The 12,726-nt window shown below is 56.5% G+C and overlaps 1 protein-coding gene across 1 annotated transcript in view; it reads right to left on the bottom strand.

Moving 5' to 3' along the window:
* Positions 1–23: 23 nt before the first annotated feature.
* Positions 24–12,726, bottom strand: part of LRRN2 (leucine rich repeat neuronal 2) — a 38,771-nt gene continuing 26,068 nt past the window's right edge. Inside the window, exon 2 of the mRNA XM_014955399.1 lies at positions 24–2,435. Coding sequence (XP_014810885.1) covers positions 47–2,191 — 2,145 coding nt within the window. The 5' untranslated portion in view covers positions 2,192–2,435 and the 3' untranslated portion in view covers positions 24–46. The remainder of the gene's footprint in view (positions 2,436–12,726) is intronic.

Raw genomic sequence — 12,726 nt, 5'->3', positions numbered from 1 at the left:
CCACCCCACAGTCAGCCCCCCCACCCCATCCCCACCACATCAACCTTCAGCAGTCCAGGGGGGCTGCTTGTACCTCCACGGCCAGGAGCTGCCCCCCACGCTGCCCCCAAGCCCAGGGCTGGGCGAGGGGGGGATAGACCACGCGTACGGCCGTGGCGCCCCGCAGCAGCTCCCTGGCCCTCCTGGGCTCTGCCCCGATGCCATAGCGAGCCACCAGGCTGGCAGCAAGGAGCAGGAGACAGAGGACCAGCACGGTCAGGAGGCTCTGCCTGCCCTCCAGGAGCCGGTAGCGGTGGGAAGCCTCTTTAGTCCTGGTGTTCACACAAGCCACCTTGGCCTGGGAGTCTACAAAGGCCACGTGGAGGCAAGCCCAGTACTTCGTGTCCTGGTGGAGCCGGGTGATGTTGTACGTGTGGGTCCCCATGGGGATGCGGGCCACGTTGGTCATGTCCAAGTTGGAGCTGAGCAAGAAGCTGGACCAGGTGAGGTTGGAGGAGACGGTGTTGAGATGCGGCTTCCAGGCAACCAGGATGTGGTAGGCCTGGACATCCGCCACCACCAGCTCCAGGCTGTCCTGGCTGAGCGGGAAGGAGTGGTTGACCATCACACTGACGCTCTTGGTGTCTGCCCCGAGGAGGTTGTGAGCCACGCAGGTGTAGAGCCCGGCGTCCCGAGCCGAGATCCCATGAATCTCCAACGTCCCTTCGGGTTGCACCTTGTACCGCCCATCTTCTGCATAAGGGATCAGCTTCACCCCCGAGGGAGTGACCCAGTAGATCTCTGGGTCTGGCTCTGCCAGGGCTCGGCAATGCAAGGAGATATTGTCCCCATCCGCCACCTCTAAGTGGGAAGGGAAGCTCTTGGTGGAGATGAGAGGGAGGCACCGGTCCGTCATCTCCCGGAAGGGGACATCCCGAATGTGTCTCCTCTTGAGGTCGGGGGGCTCGGCGCACAGCGTGGACTGGGGCTCGATGAAGCGGATGTGGTTGTCTGTGCTGTTGACCCAGCGGATGACGCAGTCGCAGCGGATGGGGTTGCTGTGGATGCTGATCTCCTGCAGGTTGGGCAGGGACTTGACCGTCTGCTTATGCAAGGCACTTAGGGCATTGTTGTTGAGCATGAGGGTTTCCAGTTGGGGAAGGTGGTGGAATGCATTGGGGTGGATGAAGGACAGCTTGGGGTTGTTGGTCACGTCTAGCTTGGTCAGCTCGGGGAGGTTGATCAAGGCAAACTGGTCTATGGACACCAGCTCCTCCATGTTGTTGAGCCCCAGCTCTTTGAGGTGCAGCATGTTCGTGAAGTCGCTTTGCTTGACCCTCTGCAGTGGGTTTTTGTTCAGATCCAGGAACTTGAGGCCAGGAACTTGCTGCAGCGCCCGCTTGGGGACGTTCACGAGCTTGTTGTCGTAGAAAGAGAGACTCTCCAGGCTCCGCAGCCCTTCCAGAGCATAGTCCGAGATCTCCCTCAGGTTCATCCCAGCCAAAACCAAACTCCGCAGGTTAGACAGGGGCCTGAAATTCATATCCAAGATCGCATCCACCCTGTTGCCCCCGATCATGAGGATCTCCAGGCTGGGGAGCATCTGGAACCAACGGCTGTCGACCATCCTCAGCAGGTTGGAGTTGAGGTGGAGGCGCAGCAGGCTGCTGAGGCCGGAGAAGGCACGGGGAGCGATCCTGCGGAGCTGGTTGTGGTTCAGGTAGAGCTCCTGCAGGTTGCCCAGCCCGGGGAAGCTGCCATCGGGCAGCTCAGTAAGCTGGTTCTCCTCCAGGTGCAGGCTGAGAAGCTGGGGCATGCTCTTCAGGCCAAAGTCCCAGACGTCGGAGAAGCTGTTCTGCGACAGGTCCAGCTCCGAGAGGTTTCTGAGATAGTCCAGCTCGCTCTGCTCCAGCCTGGCGATGTTGTTGCTTTGCAACAGCAGGGTCTGGGTCCCCTCGGGCAGGTCTTCGGGCACGGTGGAGATGAAGAGGTCATTGCAGTCCACCGTGGCAGCCTCCCGGTAGACCGAGCGGGGGGTGTACCACGGCCGGATCTGGCAGACACACTGCGGGGGGCATTTCACCTTCCAGGGCACGATGGGGATGGCGGTGGCGGCCACCACGCAGAGCAGAAGCGAGCTGGGTTGGAAGCGTCTCATTTTCGGCCGGTGGGACCAGCTTCCTCCCAGGCAGGAAAGGCTCACGGGGAGCATCCGGAGCAGGGCACGGGGTGACAGCCGGGTGGGGACAGCATCCGAGGGAGAAGATGCTCCATGAGAGCCCCTGGTACCGATCAGCCCCTGCTGCCTCCTGCCCTGCCTGGTCCCCCCCGGCGAGAGCACATAACACCCAGGGGCAGGGCTGGTGCCTTCAGTCAGAGCTTCCCCTTTTCTTCCTCCCCAGATGATTCATTTTCCCACTCGGCTGCATCTTTCGGGTCCCTCCTCAAGGTCATTCCTGAAAGAGGCCGGACAAGAGGTTGTGTTAGAGGAGACCTCCCACACACGGCAAAGGAGAGAATAAAGAGGCTGGAGAGGCAGAGCTTCATGCACAGGACCCCCAACACCCTGCCCAGCCTCAAGACAGACCAATGTGACCACTTAAACTGTTTTATATCCACAGCATTAACTGTGCCCTCCCATCCCAAGAGGTTTTGAGTGCAATTAGCCCACGGATGCTCTGCCCAGGGCCACCAGCAGCCCATGGACCAAAGGCTTCCCCCTGAGCAGAGCCAGAGCTGCAGACCATGGGAAGAGAAAATCTCCACGGGGACAACTTTCCTCGGGGCTCTCAGGACTCTGCTTTCTGCCCGTTTTCCTCCCCACATCCAGGAGCTCCCAACCCTATTTGCAGCCCCCTAACGTGTTTTTCTTGGTGGGTTTATGGAGGAAACGTGCCTCCAAGCAGACCTTTTTCTTGGTATCTCTAGCTGAAGCCCCGTAGCAGCACAGGGACCACCAGCTCAGACCTCAGTTTGCTTTGTGCTGGGACAGATCATCCCAGACCCACCCCATCCCTTTTATTTCCACACGAGGAAAGCAGTAAGCCCACCTACCTCTGCACAAACTTGGGCTGCAAGGCTTAAATTAGCCGATACTGGGGGAAGCTGGTGGCCCAGAGGGCTGATGCTGAGGAGAATTGGCAAATTTTTTGGGAAAGAGGGAGCACAGTCCCCTGCACGATGGAGCTGCAGCACCCAGAGCAGCCACAGACCTCCATACAAACCTCCCTCCCAGGATAACACCTCTCCCCAAGCTCCTTTTAAAGCACTATCCCAGGGTGGTGGCAATTTTCTGGGAGCAGGAAACCTTGATTGGGCTCATTAGAAGCTCCTGGGGCAATGCAGAAGCCCTTTAACCCCCTCCATGCTGGACCTGATGCAGGGTCCCCCATGCTGGACCCTGGCCTCGGCCCCTCGTCTTTCACCCTTTCTGGGGAAAAAGGGTTGGGATTCCTCAGTGGGGCATTCACTGAGGGGCTGTGATGAAAGTGAGCCCCCCAGTATCCCCCTGCCCCTCTCCCAGTCCAGCCGTGAGGGCTGGAGGAGCCGGCCATCACTCCACCTTTGATTTTTTTGATTTGCTGCAGCTCTCCTGACCCAGGCTGACCCAAATCACACCCAGCCCCAAAGCTTCTCCTTGTCTTAAAAGACTCTCACGCAGCAGGAAAAAAAACAACAAACCAAAGAAAAACCACATTAAAAAGCAGCCAGAGTGGGAAAAAGAAAGTTTCTCTCCGAGCAGCTCTATTTTATCACCCCCTTGTTCTCCCCATAAAGGGCTTCCAACCAAAGTTTATTCAGCATTGACTCATCCGAGCCTTGTGCCAGAATTGATCCCGCGCACTTCCCTCCTCGCCTGCTGCGAGGGCATCGGCTTTTAAACCATCTCCCGGAGAAACAGCATTAAAGGAGAGGAAGGTTGTATTGATTTCTGCATCCTTCTGGTGGACCCTCATCTTTCTTTTTAAGTGCATAGACATTTCTGTGACTATAAATCTCTCCGGCCATTAAAATATTATAGCATCTTTTCTCCTTAAAAAAATAATATGGAGGAATGGTGTGGTTTGTTTTTTATTTTTTTTTCCTTAAGGCTGTGAAGGAGAGTCCAGAAAAAGCACCTCGTTTCAAACCTTGTTTTACAGGGAAGACGCCCCTGTTGGGTGGTATCTCTAGGGGGTTTGTGGCTCTGACCAGGTTTTATCACTTCTCCTGGCACAGGACAGTGCTGTGGCACTGATGGCCATGGAAAAACCTCGTGTACAGGATGATGCTGTAACAGTCCAGGTGTTTGTATGAGGAACGAGACCAGAGCTTGCAGAAAACCATCATTTTTGGGGAAATTCTGCGTACTGAACTTCACACTTCATGGTTTCAAATGGCATGGAGCAAACCGAACCCAAAGAGCATCAGCAGCGCGTGGGTACAAACCCCAGCAGGGTGACACCCCAGGGACTTGCACCCTCCTTCAGTTCAGCCACGGGCACTGAGGAGATGGGGAAGGAGAGGGCAGGAGCCCACTGGTTGTGTTTTATCCATTACCCAGTGAAGTCAGGCTCATTATTCCTTAATTAGGCACCGGAGAAGCCTGCAGGCAGCACACAAACTCCTTCAGCCTCTTACTGCGCCGCCCCAGAGATGGATGGTGGGGACTGGGGCAGCCCTGCAGCCCCCACAGCCACCCTTTTAACTCTATGGGGTTTTGTTTGGGTTTGAAATCCTCCCCCCATGGGGCAGCATCCCTAACCAGGGGGGGCACCGTGGGAGGCGGTTGGGGATGGGGGTCTTCGAGGGGCTCACGTGGGGTTGATTCCCCACGTGCATCTTTGCTGTGGTTCATGTACACACACACGTACCCCAAATTCCCACCCTCCCCATCCATCCCTGACTCCCTGGCAACACCAAAGCACTGACCAAGTCCCCCAAATCCCTTGTTTTCTCCCCAAAAAAGGCTCAGGGTGCAGAATAAGACAGAAAAAGCGGAGGGACCTGGGGTTTGAAGGTAACAAATAGAGAGATCAGGCTGGAGACGTGGCCGAGGTTGCCAGGCTAAGTGGTGTGTCCCAGGGAGCCCAGATTTCATCTCCTCTCCAAGACAGGCTCAGCTCCTGCTTTTCCAGGAGGTGGGAAGATGCTGCCCGGGATAACGGGAGCCTTGGTGAAACCAGGGAGAGGAACTGGGACAGCAAGGAAGAGCAGGGACGTGGGGTGCTGGAGGGGCTACTGGGGACCAGCACCCCCTCCACAGCCAGGGTGGGCTCCGGTGAGGCCATGGACCCCCCCATCCCAGCTCCCCACCAGCCCCCGGCTGCTATTTCGGGCTCTTCCTCGGCGTGGGCTGTGGCACGGCGAGGGTGACAGCAGGGAGCCGGGTGACGTTTCTGCTCAGAGGTGTTTTTTTTCTTCCAAAAATGCAGAGCCAAGGGTGGTGGGGGGGGGTGAAACATTTGCTGCAGTGCCCCGGCACGCTGGGAAATGCAAAATACCCCCAGTTTCCTTTTTTTCCCCAGCAGGACTCAAGCCCAGTCCCCACACTGGGGAAGCTGCTTGCCTTTTCTATAGTTTCCCAGAATTTAGTAAATTCCTCCCTCCCCCTAAGGCATTTCTGTGCCTTCTGCCTCCAAGGCAGGATTTCTCCCAGATGTCCATCTCCCCTTCCCCACAGCTTCCCTTGAGCCTGATTGCAAAGAAGCTGGAGCCCTGTTTGCCTTTGGTAAGGATTTTATCCAGAGGGGATCCCCAAGGAGATGAGACACAAAGTGCCAGGGCCAGGAAGGAGGTCCATGTCCCTGCCCCACATGTCCCTGGCCTGAATTTGCCACAAACCCACGCCATCATCTGTGCTGTCACTGATGGGGGGGCCCAAAGAATCTATTTCCATCCCAGCCAGGCGTGCTCAGGGATGGAGAGGGGGATACGGCGGAGAAATAGGGAAGGAGAAGGACTAAGGGGGAATGAAAGCACCACAGGGAGACAAAGAAGGAGAACCAGAGGTGAAAAGGAGAAGGAAAAGGACAAAGAGACCATCAGAGAATGAGGCTGGGACAATAAAGACCATCAGAGAATGAGGCTGGAGAGGGAGACGAGACGGGGAGCGCAGGAGAGACGGGGTGTGCAGCGCCGTGGCTGCATGAACAGGAGGCAGAAGCCCAAGGAAAGGGGAAAGAAAAAAAAAAAAAAAGGAAAGCAATGAGAATGAGAATTGATGAGGCACAGAGAAGGGAAGAGTCTTTTCATCAGCAAGTTTGCTGGATGAAGCCAGGAGATAAATCACCCAGTAGAAGGAGCCTTGGTCTCAGTGCTTGCACCGGCTGCCTCTCTCCCTCTGTCATCTGTCTAATAGCCCGGCTTTGGGAGATAAATGGCTGCAGCTGAGCCCTGGGCTCTCCTGCCCGTCCCTCTCCTTTACTGCAGCCACAACAGCCCCACGCTTCCCCCAGCGTGCTGCCGGGGGGGGATGCACAGCCCCTGCACCCCGAGGGGGACGGGGAGGACCCCAACATCTCCCGGGGCCCCTTGGCTGGGGAAAGAAGCCGGGAGCGGGGCCGTGCTGAGCCCACAGCCCCTCTCTGCAGGAGCAGCTCTGTCCCAAGGGGTAGCAGATCATGGAATTACGGAGTTGTCAGAGCTGGAAGGGACCTTCTAGAGATCATCTCATCCAACTCCCCTGCCAAAGCAGGGCTGCCCAGAGCACATCACTCCGGAGCATCCAGGTGGGGCTTGAAGATCTCCAGAGAAGGGGACTCCACACCCTCCCTGGGCAGCCTCTGCCAGGGCTCTGCCACCCTCACCCCAAAGAAGTTCTTCCTCACATTGGAGTGGAACTTCCCATGGTCCAACTTGTGCCCGTTGCCCCTCGTCCTGTCACTGGGAACCACTGAAAAGAGTCCAACTCCATCCTCCTTCAACCCACCCTTTAGATACTTATAAGCATGAATAAGGTCTCCCCTCAGCCTTCTCTTCTCCAGGCTCAAGAGCCCCAGCTCTCTCAGCCTTTCCTCATCAGGGAGATGCTCCAACTCCTCCATCATCTCTGTTGCCCTACGCTGGACTCTCTCCAGCAGTTCCCTGTCTCTCTTCAACTGGGGAGCCCAGAACCAGATGCCCCAGCCCTCCCTACATCTCCCCGGGGACCGTGAGCTCCTGCCAAGCCCCTGTCTTTTCTGGGTGATGGCTTTAAGCAAGCAGGGCACACGGCAGCCCGTGACACAGCCATTGCTCTCCAAGCTTTCCAGCCCCGCCGCACTTGGGCGGCTGCTGAGCCTTCACGTCCCTGTCACCAGCCCTGCCAGCTCCCGGGGGAGGCAGATGAGAAGTGGCAGTCGGATGCTGTGGGAAAATCCTTTCCCCCCCCTGCCCATCCCCGCTGCCTTTTGCTCTTTTTGATAGCGCGATTCAGATCCTCAGCCAGCCCTGGGGATGCCATGGGGAGGATGGGGATGGGTTTGCAGCTGGAGATGTGCCCACGCTGCCCATCCAGCCTCTCTGCACACTCAGACACCATCAAACCAAGCTGCACAGCCCCACCGTACTCCCAGAAAAGGGATATATATATATATATATTTATATTTATTTTGCCTATCACCTGGCTCATCTCTCAGCCCTGGCTGCTCTGGGCTCAGGGCTTTCTGCAGTGACACCCAGCAAAGTTTGTCCCCTCAGGCCAAGGTCACATCTCCCCTCTTTAAATCTCTTTATAAAAGCTTCATTTTTATTTGTGATAAAACCAACAGGAATTAAACAGGGTTCTGTACCAATTACTTGTAAAACTTAGAAACAGGATACCCTGCTGCTGTCTGAAACACTCCTATATCACTTTTCTGTCTGGAAGGAGATGCTGCATTAAATCCTGCAGGGCTTTGCTGTAATGGCCAGTTTTATGGGGCTGGCTCTGGGGTCTTGCTGTCACCATCCCTTGTCCTGGCACAGTATCCCCCAAACTGCCACCCTCGCCGGATAAAAACTCCTCGGGACCTCCTATTTTCAGCGACCTCCTATTTTCAGCAGCGCTGAGCACCCACATGGTGCCTGGAAGCTGGAGGCAGCTGTGAGCTGTTCACAGGTCAGAATCCAGGCTGGGGGGAGAGAGAAGAAGGATCTCGTGGACTCCGTGGTCCCCAGCCCTGCCCCTGCTGCCATCATGATGCCAACGGGGAGCGCGACTTATTTATGACGCTTTTGTAGCAGTAAAAACCTTAGTGCAAATGCAAAACAAGCCCTTTCCTCCCCCTGGGTGGCTCCTGCCTTCTGGGAAGTGACCACAAACGCTGGCACTTCATGGATCCATCCACCCTGGGCCAGTGGTGGGGGCAGCTCTGCCCGGGGAGCTCACACCCCAGCCTGTCACTGCCTGTCCCCACCACGGAGCCCAGGATGGGGCCAGCTGGAGTCCGGGTCTAACAGCCCGGTTCCCACATGGCAAATCCATCCCAAGGGATCACCAAACGGCTCACATTCTGGATTAGCCACTTCTACAACCGTCATACGAACGGTATCTATTAGATAGCTGTTAATCTTGAATAAATGTTTTTAATGATCCCCTGTTTAACATACAATAACTGACGTATTAAATCTCGGTTAAGCTGAGGAGGTCAGCTCATTATCCGGGGCTAATAATGGCAGGGATGATGCAGAGACTTAAGTCTGGATAACAGGAAAAGGAAATATATCCTTCAAGTGTTATACAGGCTCTGGAAAGGTTCTTCTGGTGTAGGAACCAGCTGGTGCCATTGGGCACTGCAGGGGATGGAGCAGCGATGAGGTGGCTCCAGGAGGAGGGATGAGCCCTGGGCTGAGCATCCCCATGTGCCCGGGGGCAGAGGGAGCCCCACAAGCCCCATCCCGGTGGAGAAACCCCTGCTGCTCATGGGTTTCTAGGGATTTTCTCCATTTGCACCATCAAGGGGAGGGAACGGTGGGTGAGAAGCGGGCAGGCAGCTGGAGGGATGCCTCTGCAGGCATCTTGGGTTGGCTGCAGCTGATACAGGGATAGGAAATGGCAGAAATTGCTGAGGCTTGAGCAAGGAAACCTGTTCAAGCACCATGGCTGTGTCCACCCAAAGCTTCCCCTTGTCATAGGAAGCAAGAGTTTCTCCAAGTCAGCCGACCTTGGCTGGCACGTCTCCTCACCTCACCCACAGCACCCAAAGCCAGGTTTGGGTTTCCTTCCCGGAGACCTCCAGCGTGTCCCAGTGGGTGCACCAGCCAGAACTGGCAAGAAAGGAAAAGAAAAAGTGAGAAGGAAAACTTCACACGTGGGGAACGGAGCACCAGGGGGTTCAATGGGGACCTCGCTGGAGCCTCAGCTGAGCTTGGCTCCCCCATGTCCCAGGCTTTAATTTTCTCCTGTTGCTGATGGAAAACTACTTTGTGCAAAGACATGTAGAGGGCAACCCCCCCACGCTGTGGGTCAGGATTTCTGGGCTCAATCCCCATCTCAGACCATGAGAATGTGACAAAACCAGTTCAGGCTTCCCAAGTCCTGTGTCCTTCCAAACCCAGCAGGCAGGGCAATGGCAGAGCAAGAGCTGGGTGTCTTTGGAAGCCGAATCCATCCCCTCCCTCCCGCTGGTAAAAGGGGGCTGGGATGTTTCAGAGCCCGTATCTCTGAACAAGCATCTTGGAAGCCCTGGGGTGGGAAAGCAGCTGCTCTGTTTGGAGCAAAGATCCCGACACCAACCCTGGCAGGGAGTTTACCGCCGCGTCAGAAAACAAACAGATAAATAATAAAGAAAGAAAAGACACAGAATCTTTCCCCCCTTTCCCCTCTCCCCTCCCTTTACCCCGTAACGTGGCAACCGCTCCCCCCCGCATCCGCGGCAGCCTCCCTCATCTGTATGCTCCGTCACAGCCCCGCACCATCCGCCGGGTGAGCACCATGGCAACACCGTGGTCTTTAAACACAGGAGTTTGTGCTGCCATCGCAAACAGCATTAGGCAATTTAATTAAGCAGCTGGCAAAAGGAAAAACTTTGTCTGTTTGAGGCGTTTTATTAAATTCCGGCGTATTATGCGGCTCTGCGTCGCCGCTCTCTGGTTCGAGGGATGCCTTCACCCCCTCCTGAAGCAAATAAACCAACCTGGGCAACGTGGGGGGCACAGGGAACCCCCAAATTTCCCTGACATCCCACCTTGTGTGGTCCCTGCATCCCACCTTGTGTGCTCTCTGCACCCACACACGGGGCCACAGCAGCAAAGCCGTGCTCCAGCCTCGAGCGGTGATTTTTAGCTCGTTATCCCCTGAAAATCATTAACATGAGACAGGAGACAGAAGCCCCCCCCCAAACCCAGCAGCTCTGGGCTGCGGCTCTGCCAGCTTTTTTGCTGGTTTCTTCCCTCCGTGAAGCCCCGTTGCGTGCAGAGGGACCCAGGGATGCTGTTTGTGGCCCTTCTCCTGCATCTCTCCTGGCAGGGAGGGCGATAGCGTTATTTCTGCTTGTCTGGGAGATAAAAAGCTGCCGGGAGCGTGCGGAGAAACCGCTCGGCTGCCTGCATCTCGCTATCGCGCCGATGCGCCAGGAGCCGGCGGGCAGGAGCGGTCCCCGCTTCTTATCTGGATGCTTCTCTGCCTCCACTTCGGATGTTTTTTAATGAGGAGGGCTGGGAAATAAGGCTGTTGTTCTTCTCCTTCTGCTTTCAGGCTCTGGAAGGGTTGGGGTGACTCTGCCTGCCTCCCAAACACTCCCACAGGTCCCTCTGGCTTCCCGGGGATGCTGCTGGCAGCTTCAGGCACAGCCTCCAGCCTGGAGCGCTGCAGGATTTGGCCCCGCTCAGCCACAAAGTGCCCACGCAGCGCTGAGCACATCCCAGAGCTGCTTTTGGTCCCACACTCATTGCCTGGGGATAAGAACAGTCTCATCCCACCGGGATGCAGAGAGACCGGGTGGCCGGGGAGATGCTCAGGGAGGAGCTGGGGTCCCTGGGCTGTGCTGGGGGTCCCTGCAAAACTGCTTTTCCAAAACATGGCTCAATGGCATTCAGGCTTTCTGAAGGTTTATTCCTCTTGGAGACAATCACCTGGGCCCTTCCCTCATTTCCCTCATCCTCTTTGATTGCAAAAGTTGGGACTATGAGACCTTGTTATGGAGGAGCACCAGGGCCAGGTGGCTGCTCAGAGTGGTGGGGACGGATGCTGAGATGGCACTGGTGACACCCAGAGCCACAATCGGGCTCCTTAGTGGGGCCAGGAGTTAAATCCACCTGCTCTGCCCTGCCTGCTTGGGAAGGTGACTTTGGGGGTGCTGAGCTGGTGACCCCAGCTCTAAAGAATCATAGAAAGGCAGCAGTTCTCCTCCCGTGTCCTGCGTGCATCATGTTCACATCTCTGTGAAGCCTCAAATCCATTCTTTTTTGGCCGGGCAGCCCTGGGGGCATCTCATTTTATCCAGGAGAATCACAAGGGCTGGTCTCCAGGCTGTGGGGTTAACTGGTGCGTTTGTAAATGTCTTGCAAAAGCCAACTGGAAAAGCTGTCTGATCTCCGCTCCGGATTGCATGAAGAAAGAAGATGCTGGGAAGATGGAGCTTCCGTCTCAGCTCGTGGCTGAATTGTCCTTTACTCTGTAAAATTTGTGTGATTTAATAAAACCTACACCTCATTGGGCTGCAGCTCGCTGCATTTTTGGAAGCGTCTCTGACGACTGGCACCGAGTTGGGGCTGCAGCAGGAGCTGATCTCTGGTCTGCACGGCCAGACCCTGCACCCCCACCGTCCCCTTCCGAGTGTCCAAGTGAAGAACATCCCGGGCAGAAATGGTTTGGAGAAGGTTGGGGGGGGGGATCAGGCAGTGCCAGCCCCCTCAGTGAAAGTGGGAGAGCTGCCACCCCTGGTGTTTTAGGCACCCATCGCATCCTCTGCCACCTCCTCTTTTGCAATCTGCCCTGGCCCGTTTTGCTTTTTACATGGGGCCCATTTCACAGCCCTGGCCATCGTCGTTTCCCTGCCCAGACCCTTCCCATCCAGGCAGAGGAACCCGCAGGTGCTGCTCGGGTGGCAGCCGCATCACTGGTTTTGCTCTGCTGCTTTATTTATTCCCTAATAATCCCTCGCCTGCCATTTGCCCTTTCCGACGGCTGCTGCACTGTGTCTCTGTTTCCAGAGCTATCTTCACCATCTCCTTCCTGAGTGGCAAGAGCTAATTTAGAGCCCTTCAGCCTGTAAAAGCCATCGCTGAGCCTCTGAGAGCCTAGAGCAGGGTTTCAAACGCCGTTTGCCTCCTTAATCACCCCGAGGCTTTAGAAAACGCAATCTGTGATCGACAAAGCTCGCAGACCCCGGCAGGTGGGGAGCTGTGTGCCCCAACCCTGGCACCCCATGCCAGCACCCACCCTGCCAGGATGCCCTGAGCATCCCAAGTCCATTTGAAACCCTCATCCTTCCCCTCTGCTGCGCTCAATCCCCACCTTCCAGCCCCACGGTGACCCCCAGCTTGCTCCAGGAGCTTCCTGGCAAGGCACAGCTCCGGACCAGAGGCAGAAAGTGTTGGCCAGAGGCTGAAAGTGGTGGTCCCTTCCCCGAACCGGCGTGCCTGGGGTTGGCAAGCAGTGCCTGGCCGCAGGGAGCCGTGCCGCAGGCGCAGCCTGTCCCTGCCACCGGCGTGCCACGGCCGAGAAACAAACAGCTCCAGCCCGGTAATGAGCTCCCCCAGTTCCCCCTCCCCGCCGTGCTGTGGAGCAGCCTCTTAAATAATTCAATCGAGTTCCTGAACCGCCTGGAAAACACCTCCAGGTCTTTCCTAATGAGCTCGCTACGG

This window comes from Calidris pugnax, unplaced genomic scaffold, assembly GCF_001431845.1.
Source record: "Calidris pugnax isolate Ruff unplaced genomic scaffold, ASM143184v1 scaffold215, whole genome shotgun sequence".
Classification (NCBI taxonomy): Eukaryota; Metazoa; Chordata; class Aves; order Charadriiformes; family Scolopacidae; genus Calidris; species Calidris pugnax.
Note: the sequence above shows the minus strand (reverse complement) of the source record. Positions and strands in the feature narration are given on the sequence as shown.